Source organism: Phasianus colchicus, chromosome 2 (assembly GCF_987193195.1).
Source record: "Phasianus colchicus chromosome 2, bPhaCol1.hap1.1, whole genome shotgun sequence".
NCBI lineage: Eukaryota > Metazoa > Chordata > Aves > Galliformes > Phasianidae > Phasianus > Phasianus colchicus.
Genome location: NC_143437.1, coordinates 75,758,075 through 75,783,842, shown reverse-complemented (window position 1 = coordinate 75,783,842; position 25,768 = coordinate 75,758,075). Strand labels below are relative to the sequence as shown.

The following is a 25,768-nucleotide window of genomic DNA, read 5'->3' as shown; positions in this document are numbered from 1 at the left end:
GCCTTCCCAAACAAATGGCGTTAGCACCTCTGAGGGACAGGCCAGCCCACCAACGCTGATGTGCTCTTGTTCATGATTTAAGGATTGCTAAGAGCACACATGGGGCCTGATATGACGGCTTACCAGATGGGTGGTAATTTGTTAAGTTGCTGTAATGCAAAAGCTTTCAATACCCTAAGATCTTCAGCCAACATAGGAGTCATTTGGTTTGCCTTTAATATAATTGGAAAAGATAGGAAATTAAAATTTTAGGCCATAGCATGTGCCAATCTCTTTATTTGCTTTGAAATTAAAAATCTCCCTCCCCTTGCTACTGAAAGTTCAATCACTTATCAAAATAGTGACGCCCTTTGTCCTGGCACACTACTCAAATGCTAAAACATATGTTATGTTAAATATTAACCAGCCACTAATTGGTGCATCATTTGGCCAAGGAAAGAGGTAGCTTCATACTGCCAGTGCCTTTTCTCGCTCTTCCTATATTTTAGTGCTCTGCTCTCCAGCTAACTTATCCTCTTACTCTGCCTATGTCAGTCTTGAGCTGAAGAGGCATTTTGACTTCTCCTGAAATCAGCTTTTGTGCTTGCTTTTGCATCCTAGCTTATGTACAGCAGAACTTGCTGTTGTGGGCAATGTGGCTCGGGGGGGGGGGGGGACAAGTTAGTGAATTGAACTCTGGATCTGAATTCAGTTTGGCAACTGTCTTCTTGGACAAACATAGGAAAATCACTCCATCCACTCCATGTTTCTCTTTCCCAAGTGTAAATTACAGGCAGATAAACACTGTTGTTTAAATTACTAAGGTTAGCCCCTCGCTTTAGAACTTGGGAAAAAACACATGTTGTAAAACCCCATGCTGGAAAATCTTTGTCAAATAATTGCATCCAGTTATACTGTTGGCAAATTCTTAAATAAGAGATCAGCTCACTTGATGCACCTAGAGATGGTGAGTAGTATACAAGCTACACAATTACAGTGTGAGATGAATAACTGGCTGATGAATTGAATGGTGGTGATTTTTCATAACAAACATGCAACGCTACCTCGATTTGCATGGCAAGAGCCTCATGCCTTAAAATAGCTTTCAGATCACCAAGCACATCAGGCTTCCTACCAAGGGCTGCAGCTGGGGCAGCTGAAGGGAGGAAACAGTAGGAGGGTCTGCGTGGTGTTAGAAGAACAGAAATCCAGCCGCCAGAGAGAAGGATGGCATGTGTCAGGAACTGTGGCCATGCTGTAGCATGGTCAGACCCTGTTCTTCCCGATGCCAGTAGGGATGAGGTGTAGGAGCCAGGTTGGGATCTCAGGGCCTGAGCCAACTTAAGGAGAAATGCTGATGGCTGCACTGACAAGCCAGGTGGAATGGCCTGAAGAACCATAGCTGTACTGGAAACATCAAGTCAAAAGTTACCAAGAGGCAACCAAGCCGAATGAGCCAGGGAGGCCAGATCCACTGCTAGCAGAGCACTGGATCTGCTGTTCAACATAAGCTCTCCTAGCAGGGGAGAGCTTATGCTTCAGCCAGGACGCTTCACTAAAGAGAGGACTCTTTTTTCCCCCATTTCAAAGAACTCAAAACACCTATCCTGCTTCTATAAAAAGTGTTAATTCTGTTTAGAAACATCACACAATAAAAAAAGTCTTTGCACTGTGCAGTCCCCAAACTTATGGGATGCTTCAATGGGTTCCTGGGAAACCTCTTTAGGATAGATTCTGGCTGAGCTGTCAGACTGACTGCTAGAGGCACAGTTGAGTTTCCAATGGCCGAGCAGCATGCGTGCGAGATGCATCCAAAAAAAGGAAGATGTTTGACACGTGAAATGCTTTCATTTTATGATGGAAAACGAGTAGGAACATCAGACAAGTAAATCGTCCTGCCAAGCATGAGAGGTCCTGATTGACAGGCTCAGTGTCTGCCCTGACTGCTCAAGAAGATCCAGTATCTATTTTTACTGAAAAGCAACTGCTTAAATTACCATTTGCTGACTTTTCATAACTGATTATAATTACAACGTGCAGGTTGGGAAGAGCAAAGGGAAGCCTTTGCATTGTAGGTAGAGAGAAATGGGGAACAACTCTTTTTGAACCAAACAGAAATGAAGAAACCCAGAGGGAGTAAGAGAAAGCTTGCAAATCATCAGAAATCAAAAGCAGACAATCTGAGGGAGAGGAGCAGGGCAAACACTGACATTTATTAAAGTTTAGCAATTAAAATAATGGTCTACCAATTAGAATATATGTCAAGGGCTGACTCCTACTAGTGTGTTACAGAAACAGGATCTTTACATAAGAAATTTTGAAAACATAATGCTATAATTTGAGGTCATTTACTAACTTGCTAAGATACAAAGCACCTGATGAAGAATTTTTTCTTCACACTATGATAAAGTGGCCTAAATAAACAGACTAGAAAGAGATCACAAGGATATCAGATAGTGTGGTATGAAGCTGTCCACCTGGCTGAATGGGAGAAGACTTCTTTCGTCACAAGTGCCAACAACACTAGAGAATGGGTGTTCTCTGGTGAAGAAAAAACCCTGTAGCACAACATCATGTATTTTATATAGATGCTTTTCAGCGAAGTGTTTAAACATGTGCTTTAATCTGTTACCATGCAGCAGTTAAGTACTTGTACTAAAATCCAGAAGATAAAGATGTGCTGAATCAGAGACTATAAGCTGAATTTTTTAGAGCAAAACTATTTTGGCAAGGCTTGAGAATCTTAAAAATTTTATCGGGACTGTTTCTAGATCTCCTTCTCAAGCCCTAGTTACTGTAAGGTGAACAGAACAGGGTTTGGAAGGAACAGATTAAGCAATTCGAAGCAATTTGGAAGATGTCCAGAATGACTTTTTTTCTATACAGGAAAAGGTCTCAGCTTTGAAGATCATTATCTGGAGAATACTCAGGGTTAAAGGCAAAAGCTAAACAACTCTTCAGAAGGGTTTGAAGCTCCCCTTTCCACCGCTACAAGTTCACATTTCTAGGCAGATGAATGATAGATAGGGTATTTGATTCTCCAGCAAGGCTGGACACCAAACTGAGCCCTGCATGCAGTGCAGATGGAAATACCCTGGAGGTGAGAGCTGGGAGGATCTTTGGAAATAAATAAATAGGCAGGAAACCCAAAATGGCAGCGACTGGAAGCTGCTCCGGGGTGGGATGTCTGAATGAACCCCTTGGGAGATGCGATACTGCAGGCAGAGCAGGAGAAGAGGTCAAATGTGCAAGGCCCCGCAATTTGTCAGGCGGCTAACACCATCATTACCTGCATGTGCGTGTGCAGGCAGGCCTGCCAGACGGTAAATTACACACTGAGATTTTCCGGGATAAACGGTCCTCCTATTGGAAGCACAGAGCACTTCCCCTCCATCCCCCACCTAAGGAGATATTGTTTTATAATGAGCAATGAAAGTTAGCTCTCTTGGTGTGAGGCTGTGGATGAGTCACTGCTGAAATCAGCAGCGATGTCGATAGTTTTGATTTTTCTGCCTATTACACACTTTTCCTTCTTCTGACATCACCGGGAGGGAAGACTGTACAATGAAATGCAGGCTTGAAAAAGGAGAAAAGGGGCCTGAGGGTGGGTCAGTGCACTACCTACCAGGAGGCCTGGGGAGCTGCTGGAGCAGTGTGCTCCTGAAGGAGCCTTGGGGTACAGAGCTGTGTTGGAACAGTACTTGGAGAGATGCAGCCTGTGGGAAGCCCAAGTGGGATCAGTTTGGGAAGGATCTCACATGGAGCAGTGGCAGAGTGACTGTGGAGGAGCTGCAGAGATAAAGAGTTATGGGCTGACTGCAGCCTCCATTCCCCTGCACTGCTTAGGGATTGGAGGCAGGAGAGGCTGGAAGGAAGGTGTTTTTTGTTTGCGTTTAGTTCTCACTACTCTGATCTGTTAGCAAGAGGCAATAAATTTCATTACTCTCCCTACACAGAGTCTGTTTTGCCTATGACAGTAATTGGTGAGCAATCTCCCTGTCCTTACTTCAACCCACGAGCTTTTTTTTTTTCATCATATTTTCTCCTTCTCCTGTTGTTCCATTGAGGAGGGGGAGTGAGAGAGAAACATGGTGGTGCTGAGCTGTGATCAGTGTGAAACCACCACTGTTGAGAGAGACAGGTGGGGAAAGAAACAGCTTTCCGGATCTCTTGTTATTGTTGTTACCTAAGGCCAGGCTCGGAAAAGAGGTGTTAGGGAGCCAGATGCTATGTGAGCCCCCTGGCAGGCAAACATCTGTGCTGCTGTAGTCAGGCTGCATCTCTCCAGCTTTGCAGGCTGTGGCAAAGCCCTGCTACCAGGCATAAACCAGTCCTGATGCACCGGCACACAGCCTCAAACAGCAGACTCCACTAGCAGAAGCATAACCTGCAGTGCACACCAGAGGAAACCACAAACTCACGTGCCTTGTTGGGTTCTGTCTTAACTGTAACAGACAAAATGGTCCAGACCATTCCCTGAAGGCCCTTGCTGTTTCATGCTGGTTGTTGTCTCCCATTCCGTGGAGGAGATTTTTAGTCTTATTTTTTTGTGCCGCTATATAAATTGAAAGACTGTCTTTCATTCTGGCCATTTCCGATCCAAAAAGAGATATGGTAAAAACAGCAGGGGCCTAGGGACAGGTGACAGAGAGGATTAGAGAGATGGGAAAGCCAGCGTGTAAAAGATTGAGACATAGGATTTGTCACAGTTGCAGGGTTAGCTGCTCCTCTGACCTCTCCCTAGTGCAGCAGTAGGCTCTGTGACTTCAGGCCCCTGGTGGCAGTCTGTCTATCTGTATATCCATTCTCTGCAAACACCTCCTGGACAGCTTGGTGAACCTTTTGTTCAAGAAGCTCACTTCTAATGTCCAGCAGTCTTAAGATCTTTTGATTCCTCGCCTTAGCAAAAGAAATGTGCAGCTGGACTCTGGAAATAACAACCTCCTGGCTGTCTTGTCATGGCCCCTGTTAGTCTGGATACACTGTACAGCCTTCCAGCCAGCTTCCTAATAGCTCTGTTATTAAAATAAACCAACGTTTACACACAGTAATCTCCACTGCCTTATTCTTAGAGATTTACAGGGCATCCTCCTGTATCCTCCACCAGATAGTCCAGTCATAATGATCTGACTTGAAGGCCATGGGACCTAGCATATCACCACTGACTCTCTTCTTTAGAGGTGGATTCATCTGACATTAATCATCTAAACCTGAGGCTCCTTCACTGAATTATGCCTCTTAGAGTCATTAGGGAGAGACCTGCAACGGATGACTCATCTTGAGCCTGTATCTCAGAATGGAGCCTCAGAACAGGCGTTGGCAGGCAGGCAGGCAAGGGAGGTTGCTTCAGGGCTGAAGCAGGATGACCAGGAGAAGCTCACCTTAGCCTGCACTGTTTCACACTGAATGTGGACTAAGCATTCTTGAGCCAATAAGAGAAAGTCACTAGGCTTTTTTCAAGCAAACCTAAAAAGGTGAATCTGTAATACCTGGTGTCTCTTATATAATAGACTGTTCCACATTAGCTTGCTGCTGTGTAAAAGGAAAAGCAGGTACTGAAGAATGAATAAGCAATCAGAAGTTTCACCAATATATAAATATCTACAGAGGAATCCTGCTCTAAATGTCCTGGTCTGTGAATGATTCCGTGCCCTGACTTGGTGTCAGTTTGTCTCCCAGCCAGCCCAAGGGCTAGAGAAACACAGTATGGCCTAGGACTTCATTTGGCCCCCAGCCACACAGAGGAGTTGAGAATCAGCCTAATGGCACTGAGCTCTGAGTGGCTCTTCACAGATTAGCAGCCAGCAACAAAAAAAAAACCAACAAAAACAGAAGAGATCTTTTTGTGGTGGTAGCTGAGTACTTGTGAAGGGTTAATGGGGAAAGGTAACATTAAAAAATAAAATAAAATGAATGGATCTTCAAGTCTTCTCAACTATGGAGAGGTAAAAATCTCCTCATTTTTCATGTAATAAGCCTGTTTTGCAGAACTGTCCTTCTCTTACACAAACACTTACTGTGGTCCATACCCTTTATTCCTTCATTGTCATAAATTATCTCCTAAAGGCTCCCTGTCAAGATGCTGACTGTACTTTTGCTATTAATCTTGGCTTTAGTTTTTCTAGAGTTTACCTCCTTGCTGATCCATCTTAGGCAAGCAAGACAGTGCTTTGGACAGGGGTTTACTCCCCCCAGGGAGCATCACTCTTGTTAGCTGTAGAGCCTCCGTAACAGTGCACCTTTTAATGATGCTCCCCTTTGGCTTTTACCATGCTCCTAGCAAGACTTGTACTCCATTTTCCTGTAATAACTCAAGTGCCACCATGTTGGTGCTCCTGACAGTTACATCCTTACCAAGAGTTTCCCGACTCTCTCCAGCTGGAGCAGGGCGATGCAAAGTGACTGCTGTGCTCTGGGGAAGCGATAAGGGTTCACCTCTTCGGTGACCTGGAGCATTTTCACTGGGGATACAAGAGACAGCAGGCAGCAGAGGAGCACATGAATTAATGCTCCCTGCACCTCCCTCGGGTGCTGTTATTCACTCTCTTTCCACACATCTTTCTGCAGACTTGCACCCATATATGGCTTGTACCTTGTTTATCACCTTACCCTCCTCCTTTAGTGGACTCAAGTCAAAGAAAAATTGTTCCCTACACTAGAAGCTCAGACAAATAGGAGAGCTCTTCAGCTGTGTAATTTCAGATTGTAAAATAATTGGTGTAACTATACGCAGGATAACTATATACATGCAGAAAGCAATCACAGCATTTATGCCCTTTACCTCCAAAGGACGCATTTCTAACCAGCAATCTATGAGAGCATTTTCACAGGCTCAGCCAGTGGAAAGAATTTATAAACACTTGAGCGGGTCTCATGTATGTTTCATCTGGTAGGCAGGGGTGAGGGGTGTGCACACACACACCAGCCAGAACCTAACGTTCTTGTAGATCTATATATAACACCTCTGATATCTCTTTAAATATTACAGCCTATACGAGCATCTTTCTGCCTTGAGAATTGGCAGGAGACATAACATGACAAGAGCACATGTAAAAAGGTAACGTCTATTTTATTTCTCCAAGTTAGTACCTGATTTTAAAATATGTTAAAATATGTTTTGAGTTTAGTGTCCTCTCAAACCCAAATGAACTCAGATGTTTGTTTCAGAAACAAACATGATGCCTGCAGAGTGTTATGGAGCTCAAAAACAGCCACACCAAGAACAGGATTTTGCTGAGAACAAAATGAAAAACACCCTTCTCTTAATAGCAGAACCTAGAAATGTGAGAACACTCCTTCCTAGAAACATTCAGTTTGTTGAGTCCAGGGCTCTGCTTTACATCCTGAAAACTCCTGAATCTACTCCTTTTTCTTTCTCCCTGTCCCTATTTAAAAAAATAAACAACCTATAATGCAGGGCATCTTGTACCTGCCATGATGGTATTTTGCAGGCTGGATCACACAGATGTTCCACACCTTGAATACAAGCACTTCTAACATCTTGAGGATGAGAGAGGTGTGGTAAGAATGAAGGAGCACAGCAGCTGGCAGAGAAGCCCGGTGGGTGGCAACCAGCCTTTCACCAAAATAACCTCTCACAGACTCCCTCGCAAGGCCCAGACACCTGCACTCTGCAAAGCAAGGTCAAGAAAAAGTTGAATCTACACATTAAATACTTAGGTCAGAACACTATTTGTACTGGGGATACTGTCTGTGATCTTGAGATCCTGCTGGGAGAGAAGGGTATTCCTGGACCAAAATGAAACTCCTCCTTGGGATGTGGTCAGTGGAAGAATGGCCCTTGTGAAATTTCCTCACTGGCCCTGATGATTTTGTCAGCCCACCATGCCTAAAGAAGGACTGTAATATTTCCTGATCTCTGAATGGTTACAATTCTTAAGATTTACAAGCCTGAGGATAAAATTTTCCACTACTAATGATATCCAATTGGTAGCCTTCAGAATGAAGGCTGTGCATCCCTTCCAGAAGGACTCGGTTGGCAGCCACAGAGGCAAGGTCCAAATTTAAGAGAATTTCTCGCCAGAAGATATAGGAAATAAATGCACTTTAGAAAAAAAAAATAGAAAAAAACCTGACATTATAGAGTAGCAATACCTAATTGTTAAAATATAAGCACAGCTCAAAAAATGTCAGTCTTCTGTGGAAGTTGGTGGCTTGCTTTTCCCTTCATGCTGTAACCTTCCCTTTCTGTCTGAAATTATTAATTTTTGACAAGTAGCAAGGCCTAATTTAGGCAGATCTGTGTGATGGGGTGACCTATTTCTCTTACCTGCTCCCTCTCTCCTCCTGCTGCTTGCCTCTGATGGCCACTCTGGCTCACTCCCACGGTTCTGCTAACAGCTTTTGTTATTTCAGCTCTTGGAAGAGTACCCAGCATGGTGAGAGCAGAGCATGGTTTCTCAGCTCACAGGAATTTTTAAAGCCATCTCACACACCTCACAGGAAGATCTTACATAAAATCTTTTGCTTTTCTCCTAGGCTTTCACCTTCTCACACTGAAGGCTGGACGGTACTTCTGTTGATTCAATAATAAACCCATGAACAGTTGGGTGGCATTAGCTGGGCTAGACTTTCGCATGCTATTCTAGCAGTCACTTTTTCTCCTCTTAATGCTTTCACTTCCATTTGGCGGAAATGCCCCACAAAAAAGAAACCCAGTCTGTGCCAAACAATCTCTGGTGCTCATCCTTTCTCTCCCACTGTGGGATCCTTTCCCACTATGGGAAGGAACATGGGATGGGAGAATTGCCTTCAATCTGAGCTTGGATCATGGCATTCTGCATGCATCTGGGAAGGGGATTTTCAGAAGGAGCATGCAGCATCCTGCCAGGTTATGAAGGTGTGGCTTGCTGTGAGAAACAACTTAAAATCTCCAGAATTTTTGTGTTTGTGAAAATTCTCTCTCTCTTTATTTATTTATTTATTTATTTATTTATTTATTTATTTTATCTCCTTGGGATTAATCTCCTTTTATTGGTGTTTTTTTTTTTCCTCCACTCTGCAAGCTGCTGCCCTTTTCAAGCTGCTTGACAGAACAGTGCTCCATGTCACAGTGCTGACAAGCAAAATATTGAATGGTTAAGTGCTATTTTCTTAAACAACATGGGAGAGCTTACCAACAGAAAATGGTCCAGGACTACAGGCACTAGAAGAAACACCATCCCTGTTTAATGCTGGCAGTCCATATAATGTATCTGCACTTAGGGGGCTAAGTATCTTAAAACAGGACTTAGAGTTCTAAGAGATGTAATGAAAAGGTTTGGATTTTTACTTCTAGTTTTGATACTAGGACAAGGTGAAAAAACTTTGTTATTGATTCTGACCTAATGTGAATATTGATATGAATTTTAAACACTGCGTGTAGATAGAGAGCTTTCAATGATCAGATCAAATATAGTCTATTAATGCTAGTCCAAGCAATTTTGTATTGTATAATATAATAAAAATTGGACAAGACCTTACTTGGTTCCTGTATGTGAAGCTCTAGCAGGTATGTGCTTTTTATGTTCTCATAATCAATACATCTTGGGTGGAGGGGTTTTTTGTTGTTGTTGTTTTGTGGGGTTTTTTGTATTGGTCACAGAGCCACTGCCTAAGGACTGATGGAGTTTAAACGCTGTGACTTTACTTCACACTGATTTTTTCCCTTCCATTTTTGTATAATCACTATCATTCTGGAGGGATTAGGTATTGTATATTGAGGAGCATATTCAGAGAGCTTTTGTGTTTGCCTTCATAATAATAGCAGTAACAAAAGTACTGGTGGTAGCAATAGTACAAGCAGTAATAAAAATCTAAATACTTGTCTTGAATAGCATCCTATTGTGTTTTGGCTCTAATCTTTGTAAATGCTGATCATCTTTTGTCTTCCTAGAGCTAGAAGATGCTTTACTCTTTCAAGCTTTATCTTCAGATAAACTGCTTTCAAGGTTGAGGCATTGTTGGAAGCTAACAACAGTGGCTTTGAAATATATCATTTACGCCGGAGAGCGACAAATATCCTTCCCAGCTCCTGGGAGAGTAGCTGTGCATTCACTTAATGAGGTAACTGAAGACGTCTCTGGTTCTTTCCCCACTTTGAGTCCAAATGCCAGAGGCAAAATGGTGAACTTTTCTTGCATTTGTGTGAAGATTTCAAGTGCTGTGTCTCCATGCCCTTACAGCTGTTGTCACCTTTCTGGAAGGGTCATACTGACTTGCACTTATTAAATCTCATTTTCTTTGTTCTACTCAGAACAATCCTAGGCCAATGCACTGAAGGAGCAATGCATACGTAGAGAAGTGCTTCTTTGTTAAATGGAGTATGACGATGAAAATTGTTGGTAGCAAAGGCAATATAGGCTTGACCATACTGTGGTTCCTCTGGACAGCTCTTGATGAGAGGGTATTGAGTCTCCACGACCATTATGCTGTTACTGTTAGTGCAGAGTGACAATGACAGCACTGGCTGTACCAGTTAGGATTGGCACTGAACAGAGGCTGAGAGAAAATTCCCTGGAGTGCTGCATCCAGTTCTGGGACCCCCAACATAAGAATGTTGAGCTGTTGGAGTGGGTCCAGAGAAGAGCACAAAGATGATTAGATGGCTGAAGCACCTCTCCTATGGGACCAGGCTGAGAGAGTTGAGGTTCAGTCTAGATAAGAGAAAGCTGCAAGGGGACCTTATAGTGGCCTTCCAGTACCTGAAGGGGGCCTGCAGGAAAGCTAGGGAGGGACTTTTTACAAGGGCATGTGGTGATAGGATGAGGGGTAATGGCTATAAACTGGAAAAAGGTAGGTTTAGACTAGATATAAGGAAGAAATTCTTCACTTACAGCGAAGGTGGTGAGACAATGGAACATGTTAACCACTGAAGTTGTGGGTGCCACTTCCCTGGAAGTGTTCAAGGCCAGGCTGAATGGGGCTTCGAGCAACCTGGTCTAGCGGGAGGTGTCTCTGCCCATGGCAGGGGGATTGGAACAAGGTCCCTTCTAGTTCAAACCATTCAATAATTCTACGATCACTTAGTGATCTTTACATGTAAGCTGCTTCAAACAAGGAACAAGGAATGCTACATCTATCCCAGAAGATATCTTCACCTGAAAAGCTCATTTGCTTCATAACCACAGATGTGTCTTATGTACTGCATTCTTTATAATACACTCTTCATATACTTATTTCAGACAGGCTCCTGGAAGGGAAAAGCTGTGTACCACCTTTGCAGGTTATATTTGGAGCATATGCTTGAAGAGAATTCTTGCAGTCTTCTTGTTCATGTATCCCTTGGATAATGAGTATGCTTGAAATTCTAAATATAGGGTAACATGCACAGGGAAGGATTCATCCATGAGATAAGTTACAGATTTATGATGCACAGCTCATTAGGTTTTGTTATCTGATTCACCAAGGTTTCAATGAAGACAGATTGCCAAACAGGAAAAGATGCAAAGAAAATCCAGCCAATTTATTTTGAAGGATCCATTCTTTCCATATGACACTGTGTTGGGGCAAGCCTGCTTTATATCAAGGCAAATGCAATTGGTTTATGGCACAGTTTGATCTGATGGTATTTAGAGGTCTTCAACAAATATTTCATCAGCGCAAGGAAAACAGAAACTTGTCCATAAATTGGAAGCCTCACTCATTAATCTAATGAGAGCTGTGTGTTCTTCCTATTTCACTTTCATGCCCATTGGGGACAAGAAGAAGGCTCTTCCTTTTATCATCATTGTCCATACAGCTGCAGAATCCATGATGACTGCATTTTCTAAAAGTATCTCCCCAGGGACTGTAATTATTCATCTTTCAGGAGACACAAGATCTATAATACACAAGTGCTGCAGACAAGAACTAGTTTACAGGTTTATCTCATGACTGAAAGTATAATCCATCTTCACTGGCATGATTTAGGAGGTGCCATGTAAGAAAAGAATGAAAGTGGGTCAGACCCATTTCAACTTGTATTCCATTGTTCAAATTGATCCTATTCTTTTAATTTCTCATCGATGAGAGTTAACACTTGAGTAAGCAGAAGAAATGGGCCCTATTTCCTGTATTCTGCTTCACACGTTGTAGCCACTAGGACTGTGTTTGTACCAGATTTGGACGCCCTGAGAGCTTTCTTTCCTCAGGAGCAATGTGGCTTGTCATCACCTGTGCCAGCAGTAAGCAATAGAAGGAAGCTCTGCTTCTAATGGAAGTAGTGGCTTGAATTCTGATCACATAGACATCTCTGTGGGATAAGAATGAAGCTATTAATAGAGAACTTGGCTGCATTCATGGGATTTTCCTAATGCTTAAATGATATTACTAAGCCTATGAAGGGAGATTCCCAAACTTCCCATATTTCCTCTAGTTTTAAGACACTTTCTGGTGTCTCATCTTCTGTCTTTTCCCAGCAAGACAATTCATCTCTCACTACCACCACAGAACAGCTACAGTTACAGCAGCAATTACTGTAACTCTTCTCCCAGGAATGTTCACCCCGAAGATGGGTATTAATGTATTGTAAGCTTCTTGGGAAGTTATTCATCCTCTAAAGACATGATGTCAGTATCTCTCCATGCATCTCAGTTCAGAGGGCCAGGCTGAGTGTTTAAAAGAAAATCTGAGTGAATGTGGCTTCAAACTTTTTTCCTAAAGGATAAACATAGATTGTCTTTTTCACTTTGAGACATAAAATGTTATTCATAACCCCCCAAAGTGTGCATTTTTTTAATATACAGATCTTTATAAAATCTATTTTCTGTGGTCTTATGCCCAGACTTGCCTGCTTAGAGAAGAACTCAAGTGCCACCCAGAAATGCTAATAAACATTGGTCAACATCAAGAGCACAGCATCTCTAACATCAGATACATTAGAAAGGAGGCATCATTCTTAACGTCCTTTCCAACTCAAGCCATTCTTGGGGGTGTTTTGAATAACTAGAAGAGCTAGACAGGCAGGAGCAGATAAAATTTACCCTAGACACCTAGATTCAAAGATCTGTGTTTCTGCTGGTACGGCGGCCAAGAATATTGATACTGAAAGCAGTAGAAGTCACAGAGCTCTCTGCCTTGCTTTTGGCATTAAATCAGTTCAGTGGAGTCTCTGCAGGTTAAAGGAGATGAAAAAGCTCCAAACATACCAGTAGAAAATTGCAAACAGCAAACTTACTTAAAGTGCCTAAATCCAACCACTGCAACATTATCTATCTGAAGCTGGAGTCTGTAAATACCCTGAAGATATAATGAGATGGATGGAAAACTTAAACGTGGCAGCTTTGAACTTGTAAATCCAAATGTAAATGTTGCTCCTTGAGGATGTCTCTGATTTGGAGCCTTTTCCCTGATTAAAGACATTCCAGATAGACAGTGCAGATACATCAAACAACCAGCCATTTTGTAGGCAGAATTATGCACTGATTTTAGCATGGGGTCACATTTAAAAATCAATCTCATAATGTGGCCAATATTTAGGGAAAATACTCTCATCTCTAATATATAGCTTGTTCAATCTAGACCATCTAAAATGAGCTAAGTTCAAAATAAATCTTATTTATTTTTCACTATTTCATATCAGCCATTGAGCTTGTTGATTTATAGGATCATTTGTATCACTGTAGTGTCTGGAAGCAGTTGCTCACTCTAACTGCCTCCATTTTCCCAGCTCATGTGCACTACCATGCTATTGGAGTTTACAAAATCTATGAGGAAATAATAACAATCAAAAAATACATACAAATGAAGAAGATCATTTGCATGAATCCCAGGCCTTGCAAGACAAAAAAATCATCCCACGAGTAAATGAAAATGTGGGCCTAATCTACTCAGTGCGTAGTCCTTAAGTGATGTAGTCCTCCTGGAGACACAACTCATTTCCTTATTCTAAAAGCCTTTCAGGTTTTCAGCTCACCTTCATTTCCATGCAATTACAGGATGGCAAATTGTGGCAGGAATTGATTTGTCTGGACTCATACATTGCTAGTTCTCTGCATCTGCCTCCCGTGTTACTATAGTTTCTCCCTGACACCTACCCTTCTCTGACATTTTTCTAGGAGGCTGACCACTGTGCTTTAATTTATTACATTCTCCCCATGAAGATATCAATTGCCTCCTGGCAACAGGACATTGTATGTCTTTGGGGGGACAGGCATATTCCAGAAAAATTTCTGAGTGAGATACACCACTTGCTGTTATGTCTTTAGAAAGGAGGAGAATATTTACCCTTTCTTCTATCAAAATTATACAAAGGTAGAAATACTCTTTTCTGTCAAAGCGGTTGCCCACAGAGAAGTGAAGAGCCAACTGTAGAACAGACATACACAATAGATGTGGCCTGGCTTTTCAGGGCAAAAAAATTCTGTTGAAGAGGAAAAGCATGCACGACTGGTACTCGGGTACTTCACAGCTTTGTTGTGAAACTTGCTGGAAGCCCTCATGCAGCCATGGTCTCCTGACACCCAGGGCACGCTCCCTGGATTGTATTTAATGTCCTTTGTTTATATGGAGGAGAATAGCAAACCCAGTCTTGACAATGACTTCAAAGAGCTGATCAGGGCAACCCGGGACAGTATTAAAGATACTAAAACTCACAGATAAACATGTTCATAATTCAAACTTACTAGTGACAAGGCATTGCAACCATTGCAGTGCTGATTGTATGCATTCAGTTGACTGTGGAGTTATAAAAACCATGTTTTTAAGTACATATGTCATAAAATTATAAAAGTGTTACAAACTGAAGACCTCAGTTTCTAGCAGCAGAATGTAGAACGAGAAATTAATGTGCACAAAGGAAACAGGGAAGTTCAGTAACAAGGCAAAATAATGTGGCACTGCATCCAAAGGTCTGGATGCAGTTCTGGAGTCACACAAGAGCTTAAATATAAAGAGTGAAAGCTGAGGCAGAAAATCCCCTGACAGATGTTAACTCATGAAGCCACAAGTTTGCCTATGCCAATATTACATGTCCCACTCCTTCAGGACCACTTGCACAAAACCCCTACCTTGAAGCTGCCCCCAATGTCCCCTTATGGCCCTGATGGCTAGTGAGGACCTCCCTAGGGAGCCTAGCTCCTTTGTGCAGAGTGCTGCTGAGCTGCAGGTTCCTCCAGCCCTGTGCAGCTTGCAAACTAGTTTGTAAAGAAATGCAAGTAATTATAATGAACAACAGTGGGGAAGATGGAGAAAGCAAAGGTAAAGTGGAATAAAACCACCGGTTTTGGTGCCAGCTAGAGCTCTTTATACTGAAAGTTTCTTCCCATTGTGTGTTACCACTGATCAGGATGGGGTATGGGATGAGGACAGGACATGCTAAGGAGGCTGTGACAGTGGGTGGTAGCACGGTGGGAGCTTGTACTTGCTGCCAGATGAAGTGAAACCCCTGGAGAAGCTACAAGAGGAAGACATTGGTTCTCCCCAGCAGCAGTGTGACATGGCTCAGAGCACAACAAAGTACCAAGTCTCAGTACAGACCAAGATAAGCCTAGGAAGAGAAGAAGGCAATGCAGAAAGAAGCTAAGTCCATATCAGGCTTTTGGAGTAGTAAAAGAATGGAGACATCCTTAGGAATATACAGAGGATCATAAGGAATGCATAGATCCTGGGAAGCAATTGAAAGAGTCCTGCATAGGAGAGTAAAGAGCAGGCAACCAAGAGTCCAGGAACACCTTTGACTTCAAACCTTTTCTTTAATCTGTCTGACCCATCAGTGTCTTGCTTTGTTTTGCTCCAGTTTGTGGTTTAAGTTGCTGTTGTTTCTAAACTATTTGTACACATTTGTGCAATAATGGACAGCTTTGAACCTCAGAAACCTTTGCTTTCTTTTAACATACTCACTTCAAGGAAAACGAGAGGTGAATCCTTTTTAAAGTGTTAGCTGATTTCTTGGGCCAACTTGATACAAATGATGGAACAAAAAATAAAGCCAAATCAAATGGATTTTGCAAGGCCATACATCAAAGAGCATGTGGCAAGTGATGTGTAAGGCTTTTCAGTAGTCTGCCACTATGAGTTAACCAGGTAATATACTAAATCTAGAAATACCACCCATTTCACAGGCTATTGGATCTGCTTTAAATGTCAGGTTAAATAAAAAATAAGATGGGATGGAAGAAATGTGTTGAGGTGCTCCATTCATGTATTTTTGGAGTGGTGCTGGGTACAGAGAGCAGTAGAAAAATACTGGGCAACCCTTGGACATCAAGTCAAAGGCTCTATGGCGGGTGGCACTGAGAAAATTATTACTTTAGACAAAATATGGGCTTAAATACCTTGCTGACCACCCATTTGTGGCTAAGTGAAAGGACATACATCACTGGGAAATATTAATAGTTCATCTTCAGGGAAAAACAGTGGAATATAGTCAGCATTAATCACATCCCTGACTCTATCTCAGGAGCCAAAAAGAGGTCATTTTTTTTTCCATCGGGAACATCTTGGTACTTAAGGGAAAAAAAATGCATTCACACTTAAAGGTTTCTGTGGTGTAACCATAGAGATGTGTTAATGTAATAATCACACACAGCCATGTAGGGGCTTGTGCTGTTTTGTGTAAAGAGAGTTTGCAAAGTCCAGCCATTCTTTAGGCAAACGTACCTTTTTGAAAGAAAAGATAAGCAAATCCATAAGTTTTCCAAGATCAGAGTTTTCATTTAATACTTTATATGCTTGATTCCTTTGAAAATGATTTTGCTTGTGGTCTAATTTCATGCCAGAGTGTGCCACACAGTGCAAACCAGTGCATCCAGCACATCTCTGGGGACCTGCTCCAGCAAAGCATCCATTCCATCACTTACACAGGGTTCTGACATTTTAAAGACTATGCTATGACACATGCAGCAATTTATCACTACTTTACCCCACTTTATCACTACGTGATACACTGAACACTGTAACAAAGCTCTGTTCTCTGTGCATGTGCAACGTATATTTCAGCACGTAAGTTTATGTTCTTGCAAGCACAGTTTGCCTCCTTCTCTAATTTTGCCACTGAGTGATAGTTGCTCGGCAAACTGTTTTGTTACAACTTCTGGATGGGATCAACATTCATTACTCTAATCAGCTCCTTTGATAATTCTGTAGAGTACTGCTCTCAAGCACTGTGCAGAGCCTCAAATACAAATATTCTTAGTGTCCAGTAGCTTTATACTGTGGTGAGATATCTTAATTGGCAGCACCTTTGCTGATGTGTACACATGCGATACTGACATTATATTGAGCCATAAAACTGAAGGAGTAGGCCTAGCAAAACTCAGCAAAATGTGCTGTTTTCTGTATTTGTAATGAGTAAGCCCACTTCTATGGGAGACAATCCCCAGCACAGCAGAGACACATCTGGTAGTTAACAGCCATGCCACAAATCATCTCTTAACCCACCCATACAAAGCAGCAGCTGATCTGATCTAGTGCTGGAAACTGCTCTGCACAAAGCAGGTTGCTCTAGGTGGCCCCAAGAAAGCAGTAGGAAAAAACAATCTTCTGGGTCTTGAAATTAAATGAACAGAGGTTATTGGGGTGGGGGAACTGTGAAGAGTTTAAGGAAAAAATGACAGAAACATTTCTCACTCACCCTGGAACTCCTTTAATCTTAAAAATACAGTTCATTTCTGCTTTCTGACAATTTCAAAATCATTATTTCTATAAAAAGTGAGATGATAATAATTACTTGTCTGTGCATGAAAAAGTACTGTGCTACCTTTAGTTGGTTTCCATTCCATTTATCCACGTAATTCCTGTGAGTTCAAGATTGCTTCTACACACAGAGAACAGCAACAATATGTTAACTTGTTTTTCTGTTTCTAAAGTTGTTGATTGTTTCTTTCCTGAGCTGTGGCACCACAAAATATATATTATTCACTGGCAGGCAGTCCTCTGATCGCCCAGTTTCCAGTTTCCAGCAGCACTGCTGGCTTACATCTGTATTTCATCCTTGAAAATTTGTGCATTATTGGGCACTGAGCCCTGTGTGTGCTTCTACATGGCTCCAGCTTCTTTGTTTTGCCAGCCAATGCCTCATGGCTCTGAAGTTTGTTAGGGTTATGCTCACCCTGTTACAGCTGCAGTATAAAAATCTGGAAGATTCTCCGGAGAAACTCTTACATAGGGATCTGCATAGATAATCCCCTCTATGCATGGTTGCTAGGTCTCCTCTGGAATCTTCATTCCCCCAAGAGAAGCTGATATAAATGCCAGGGAACAGTAAGAGCTCTTCTCTGACTGAGCTTCAATACCAATGTGTGCCACAAATAGTCAAGGCCACTAGAGAAGATCTGATTCATGGCTTTACAAAGGGAAGGTCATGCCTGACCAATCTGGTCGCCTTCGATGATGGAGTGACAACATCGGTGGACAAAGGGAAGGCGACCGATGTCATCAAATGGACTTCTGCAAAGTCTTTGACATGGTCTCCTACCATATCCTTATCTCTAAATTGGAGAAGTATGGATTTGAAGGGTGGACTATTTGGTGGATAGGGAATTGGTTGGAAAGCAGCAGACAGAGGGTTGTGCTGAGTGGCACAATGTCCAGATGAAAGCTGGTGATGAGCAGTGTCCCCCAAGGGTCTGTCTTGGAACCAGTGCTTTTCAACTACTTCATCAATGACATCAATGACGGCCTTGACTGCATCCTCAGCAAGTTTGCTGATGACACCGAGCTGAGAGGTGAGGTTTACACATTAGATGGAAGAGGTGCCATCTAGAGAGACCTCAATTGAACAAACAGGTGGGCCTGTGTGAATGTAAAGAGGTTCAACGTAGCAAAGTGCAAGATTTAGCATTTGGGTCAGAGTAATCCCAGATACATATACAGAATGGGAGAACTCCTTGAGAGTAGCCCTACAGAGAAGGACTTGGAGGTCCTGGTAGATGAAAAACTGAACATGAGTCAGAAGCATGCTCTAGCAGCTTGGAATGCCAATGGCATCCTAGGCCACAGAATCACAGAATGGCCAGGGTTGGAAGGGACCTCAAGGATCATGAATCTCCAACCCCCCTGCCACACGCAGGGCCACCAACCATTCCACCTAATGCTAGACCAGACTGCCCAGGGCCCCATCCAATCTGGCTTTGAACACCGCCAGGGACGGGGCATCCACAACCTCCCTGGGCAGCCTGTTCCAGTACCTCACCACTCTCTCCGTAAAGAATTTCCCCCTGACATCCAACCTAAATCTCCCTTCCCTCAGCTTAAAACCATTTCCCCTTGTCCTGCTGTCACTCACCCTTTCAAAGAGTTGATTTCCCTCCTGAGATGCCTCATTGCAGCTTTCCAGTATTTAAAAGGGGATTACAAACAGGAGGGGAATAAACTTTTTACAAAGGCAGACAGTGATAGGATGAGGGGAAATAATTTTAAGGTCAGGGAGGGAAGGTTTAGCTTGAATGTCAGGGAGAAGTTCTTTACAGAGAGAGTGGTGAGATGCTGGAACAAGCTGCCCAGAGGGTCCATGGATGCCCCATCCTTAGAGGTGTTCAAGACCAGGCTGGTGGTTCTGCCTGCAGCAAAGAGTTGGAACTTCATGGCCCTTGGGGTCCCCTCCAACAAGCCATTCTATGATTCAATGGTTCTATGATTCAATGGTTCTATGATTCTATGGTTCTATGATTCTATGATCCTATGATTCTATGATTCTATGATTGCGTCTGCACTTGAACAAATAAGTAAATTTCTTCAAAATTTATGCTCATGTATAACACGAGCAGCTCTGAAAAACTGAAGAGCAGAGAAGTTGCTTCAAATGCAGGCAAACTTGGGAACTTCATATAGATGTGTTATTTCAAAAGAACTGTTTGACAAAGGATTGTATGGAGAGTTCTGAACAAAGGCGATCTGTTAAAATAACATGGCAGCATGAAAGAAAACACCGCTCTCAGCACCAGTCAAGTGTGCGTCCGTCACAGCCAACAGCTTGTGTCAGTCCCCGGGAGTGACAAGCCAAGTGCTTTGAGGCAGGTGGAACCGCCCAGCCCAGCCACCATGCCTCGAGCACCAGCTGGGACACTCCAGCTGGATGTGGGCTGCCGCAGCCCTGGGGTGAGCAGCAGTCAGAAGCACAAGGCTAGTAAAGTGCCCTTGGGAACACAGGTCACAAGTCAATGCAAATCAGCCACCCAGTCATCCCTTCCTGATGGTGGGGTTGTGTCTTTTCAATACAGACATTCCCTGAGGACATGCATCCACCATCATTGTTGAGCCCCGTAACTTCAGACAACTGTGACCTAGACTAATATGAGGAACCAGTTTATTTATCGTTTGACAGCTGTGGGTGACGTTGGACAAGACCAGAGCTACTGTCCTTGAAGAACTTGTGCTGCTGCTTTCCTTCACAGCAATGACCATGACAACAAAGTAAGTGATGTCAAGTAAAGGTAACTGCTCTGCAAATCTGGTGATTTTCATAAAACAAAACAAACAACTTTAGCTGAAAAGGGTGAAGTGGAAGAGCTGTGAATTTCCTTCTTTCTCTTAGTTGGAGTCATGTCCAGTTCAAATTACAGGAATACAAGTATCTTCAATCTCTAAGGAATTTGTTGTGGTTACCAGGAAAATAGAATGGAGTGACTGACTGTGCTGGTGATTCTTTTTCTAATATGAAATAAGGGTTAAATGACTAGAAAAGATAAGTGACTTGTACAGAAGATACGTGAAATTTTTCTTCCTTTTCTAAACTATTGTCCCCATAATAATATAATCAATTGAGCAGAGACTGCAGCCTCCCTTACAATCCCTCTTCAAGGCACTTAGAAAGGATGAGAACTCTTTTTGTCTCTTTTGCAGGTAAACTTTGCATTCTGAAATTTCCTATCCCAGAAAATCAGATTTATGAGATAAAACATCCACAGGGGCAACATCAGTCTGATAGGGGAAGGAGGGAGAGAAGGCTGACGAGGTTAATGTTGTGTCCACAGTGTTAACCGTGTTTAAACTGAGATCCATAAAGAGCAGAGTGTCCTCACCAGGTTTCCCTGATCTCTCCCTGTTGAAAGAAAGTGGAAAGGAATGGAAAAGAGAAATTCAAAGAAAGAATATGGTAGAAATAATGCAGAGCAAGGCAGAGAAAGAAAGAAGCAGAGGAACAGAACAGAGAAAGAATAAATGTTGTACAAAAAGCAAGCAATGAGTGGCCCTTGTAACACGGATTAGTCAGTCCAGATCCTGGTTTGTTCTGCTCTTCACAGCTGCACAGTGTGTCTGTTCACGTGTTAAAAAATAAGACGTGTTTCTTTATTTAAGGAGGATTTCTCAAGTTCAAAACACCTTAAAAGTGTATTAGCAATCCTTTAACAATGAACAGAGAGGAGAGGCCAAGTACAGTTCTTCCTCCCCAATACGCCCAGTATTCAGTGCCTTACTCTGCCCCAAAAATACATAGCAAGAATGCCATTCTAATCTCTGTGGACCACTGACTTCAATGGGCATTGGACTGCTTGAGCCATTCTCCTTCATATTCTAAAGAAACCAAGAGAAAGTGCACGGAGATCAGAGGCAGTCAAACGTCTTTGTGTGTAAAATGACTTGAAAGGATGGGCTCAACCCAGCAAAAGGGAGAGAAATTCACAGTCCACCTACTCTACTCAGCTCTTAGTTAATAACTGTGTCATTTCTGATAAAAATAAAAGAAAAAAAAGGTTAGAATTACATGGAAAAAGGGGAGGGGCAGTGCGACAAGTCTGAACTAGAAGCCTGAAAAAATAATTTTAGGACTTATCTGTCCCTACTGATTTCCTTACAAGACTGACAGCATGTGGCATTATCTCACACTCTAATTTTCTCCAGAGGAAAAGTATAACACTGTATTAATATTAAATTAATTAAATAAAGAGGAGTCAAATATATCCATATGCACACCATATCTGCATCCATCTCAGAAAAGTTTCTACCCCAACTGAGATCAGCTGGAAGAGAAATTCTTGCAGGAGCCCTTTCAGTTTAATCCCTTAATCTTCTCAACATCCTCAAACAGTAGGGCTTCTCTCTCAAACACAGCTGGAAAGTAACATCTGCACTGTTAAAAGAGAGGAAGCAGCAGACGGCAATCCACTGAGGTGTCGGCTCCCTCTCTCCCTCTCAGTAGTTTCCTCTTGAAGATACCTGCTAAGGATGGTTTCTGTCTAATGGCCATGACACAAACGAGGCAAAAGCCAGGGGAAGAAATATTTTCTGTGTCTCAGCAGTTATGTCTCGCCATTCTTATGAGACGACAAAGGCAGGGGAGGTTTAAATGCAGCCAACACCAGGAGATGCATTAACCCATAAATGTTGCTATGCCCTGAGAGCTATTAGCTTTTCTCCCTTCAGTCATCACTTCTTCTTATTCCCATTTAGCTTTTTAACAGCTTAAACCACGGTAATGTTCCTCTTCAGGACTTGTTCTGCTGTTAGTCCCAGGAATTACTTTGGGCTGCAGCACATCCTCTAGTTTTCTGTTTGAGTAATCTGGTAACACTGAGTAGATGAGGGACTGCCTCCCAGATGCTAGACCCCAACCTCATTGGTCTTCTGCTTAGCCCAGCCTTAAAAAAGTAAGGTGAGAAGTAAAGGATGGAGCTCATATCCTGTCTAAGTTTTTTGCAGTCTAGTGGAAAGGAAAAAGTGTTCCCTTCCTAATTATAATTAGATAGAGAATGAACATTAATGTATAGAATTCCTATTATTAATGTGCTCTAAATCCTGAATCGCCGCCATCTTGAATGACCAGAGGGGTCAGAAATGTCACTGACTTCATTCTGGTACCCCTTTCAATATCTATCTTGTTCCCATTCTGTTCCTTTTCCCCCTTTTTCAGTTCTCATCATATTGCAGTACAAGTGCCTATTGCAGAAAGGAGAGGTGACTGTAACTAGCTTTATGCTGTTAGGCTGGTCTGTTTCTGAAATGATACCCACTGCCAATTAAGGCAAACTTTTTACCAGTGCCCAAGAAAAAACTCTCAGGAATTTTCCACACTTCCTCCTTTAATGACCCTCCAACTTTACAACTATAATCACTTCCTCTAGAGAACAGAGCCTGACCCATGTAATACCTTAGAGTAAAAGCTGCTTTTTGGAAGAAATATGAGATTGAGTGCCAAAATCAGGCACATGCTGAAAAGAACAGGTGTTGCAGTGATAAGAATGTATGTTTTTGGTCTCTGGCACTTGCATTCTTCCATCTGAAGCGTGTAACTTACCATAGGATACACAGGATATACTGTGACTTCTAGTGAGGAATGACATTCTGAATGCTCTGGTTTAGCTTTCTGAGCTCAGAACTGGTGACTGGTTTCATGGTTGAAGTATAATTCTCAGCAGAGAATTTCTTCCAGTCTTGGTTGGAAAGCTTCTAGCTCCATACTGAGGTAGATCCAGGCTGGAAGCAGTGAGTCTCTTAACTGCGACACTCCAGACATTCCAAACCTTGGATCCCTGTGAGCCTCCAGAGGACACAGTACCTGTGGGTATTCTCCTCATTCAAGTGATGTAAAAGTCTTCTCTAAGGAACAGATTCCATTTTGCAGGTTGCGTATGCCCAAAACAGTCCACAGCCTTGAGGTAAAGTTTGTTATCTCATCTCTCTTCCAGCTGAACCCATTACTCAAAAGACACCAGACTATCCCAAATCAGATATTATTAAAATATACAAACAGTATCAAAGATAGGTAAGTTATTTCAACGGAGAAAATTCAGGTTGAGCAGGTGAAACAGATTAACTAGTATGGCTGGTAAGCACTGTTTCCTCTCCAGTGGATCTTGGAAAGATTAGGTCCATTTCTTCAATCCCTGTTCAAATTTCGGTGTCTTCCTCAGCCAAAACAACTCTATCAAAGTCTGGCAGTGAGGCAGCTCCCCTGTCAGACAGGCCTCCTCTTTCTTTTGAGTGCTTCCCAGTCTGCTCCCTGCTTTGCCCGCTTCCCCTTTAGCCTGATGGCTCTTTTGGGAAAGTTGTATCAAAATGTACAATATACGGTAGTGGGCAGCAAGCAAATTAGACAAGGAATACTTGTGTTGCAAGACCATGGTATGTGTTTTATGTCTAGTTTTATGTCTGCGGTATTTTCAGGGCGGTTCTTTAGAAAGCCGGAGTTAATGCAACAGTTCATGAGAAAAGCAGTGCAATTAGTGAAGGCTCCAGGAAGCATGCAAGGCAGCAAAATCGATCCTTGAAAACCTTGGCCTTAGCCTGCAATAAAATGGTTTATGGTCATGATGCTTTCTGACCTGTCAGCATCGTGGTAGTGTATAACAAAGGCTGCTGCCTTTCCACCCTGAAGCTGCGCTGGAAACAGAAAAAGGAAAGGGGCAGAGGGCTCTGTATTGCCTCCTGAGCCATGCAAATGCAAAAAGAGTTACAGTGCATGGCAAAGACGAATTTGTAAAACAACGGATCAGCTCTGTTGTCTCAGCAGCCCAGCAAGAGTCCCCATACTATCACATTCAGGTCAAAGAACTTCCTTTACTGTATCTTAACAAGAAGGCTCTGTGGTGAACTCTGATTTGTGATCAGCATATTTTCATTTGTGTCCTGACCCGTATCCTGAGTCCTTGTTCCAAACCCGCATGAGAGTGGATGGTTTAGAGGCCACTTTGCTCTACTGTTGGAAAGCGGGGGGGGAAGCTGGCTGGGAGGAGGTGAGGGAGTTGCAAAAAGATATGCTTGAAAAACTGATACCTTTGTCTGGAAAATCCTAAAATGCTGCTGTATAACTTGATGATGCTAGTGCCATACAATTCACTGCCTTTAAGAGCTCTGTTCTGCTTAGGGCTTTAGTGGAATGCAGGTCAGGCAGTGTTACAAGCCTATGCACATCTTGCATAAAGTTCTCTTTATCCCATTGTTTTGATTTCCACATTCAGTATTTTTAGGTTGAGGATAGAAAACAAAGAGTTGTGAGAATGTATATTTTTTTTCTTTTTTTTTTTTTTTATGTAGTTTAATCAAAATCTCTTCAAGTGAGCTGAGAATGGGTAGGGGGTTCTGCTGCAGCACTATTACTGAGATCACTTGCGACACTTTCTCATTAGCCTGTGTAAAGCGAAGCAAATCTGAGGCTCAGGAAGCAGTACTGTGAATGATTTTCAGCCACAGATGACGCAGCATGGCTTTGAACAGCTTAGGCCTTGTAACCAAAGCACTAGCAATATTCACTTTATGCACGCTGGCCTTTCCCTAACCCAGGAAGCAGCTCTGGCTTATCACTATCTGATTTTCTGTAAAGGTTTTTGCTTGGTGGACTACAAGGAAGAAAATATTAAAATCTCTCTGAAGAGTCTAATAATGCAGAGTTTACTTAGTTTCATTTCAGCATGGTAAGGGGGGAGATGCATGCATATTTATTGTACTCCTGTAGATATGCTGAGGACACACAACAACTTCTGAGCCTTAACGGGCAGTAATGTGGGGTGAGGGCAGAGATATATATTTGAATAATGACTGTCTCCAGGGCATTAAAATTATCTGTTCCCCACCTCTTTTAATGCTACAGGAGGCTCACACAGCTTTTATTCATTAGGAAACCCGTCTCACACAGGATGAAGCTGAGGAGAGCAGGGAGTCTCTGAATGTAGAGAAATACATTGAGTCTCATACTTTGAACGCTAAACTTTCTGATCTGGCTCCCGTCTCATGTTCCTCTGTTCTGAAGCTGATATCATTTGTATGCATAGAGTTCCAGGCTTTTTGTTTCCATGTCCTGTCTCAGCATGGGAGAAATAAAGATATGCCATGATGTGTGTTCCCTGACCCCTTACATAATACACAGCAGTGGGCCAGCACTGCTATAGGACCCAATGAATCAAAATTTGAGCATCCACAACAAAATCCTAAATGA

General features: G+C 42.5%; 1 protein-coding gene across 1 annotated transcript in view; it reads right to left on the bottom strand.

The window, feature by feature from the left end:
* The window catches only part of LOC149919116 (uncharacterized), a 28,371-nt gene extending 17,966 nt beyond the window's left edge, over positions 1 to 10,405 (bottom strand). The window contains exons 1-2 of the mRNA XM_090136142.1: positions 10,231 to 10,405; positions 7,409 to 7,610 (exon numbers count right to left, since the gene is read on the bottom strand). Of these exons, the coding sequence (XP_089992268.1) occupies positions 7,409 to 7,610; positions 10,231 to 10,405 (377 nt within the window). The remainder of the gene's footprint in view (positions 1 to 7,408; positions 7,611 to 10,230) is intronic.
* Between the last annotated feature and the right edge of the window lie 15,363 nt (positions 10,406 to 25,768).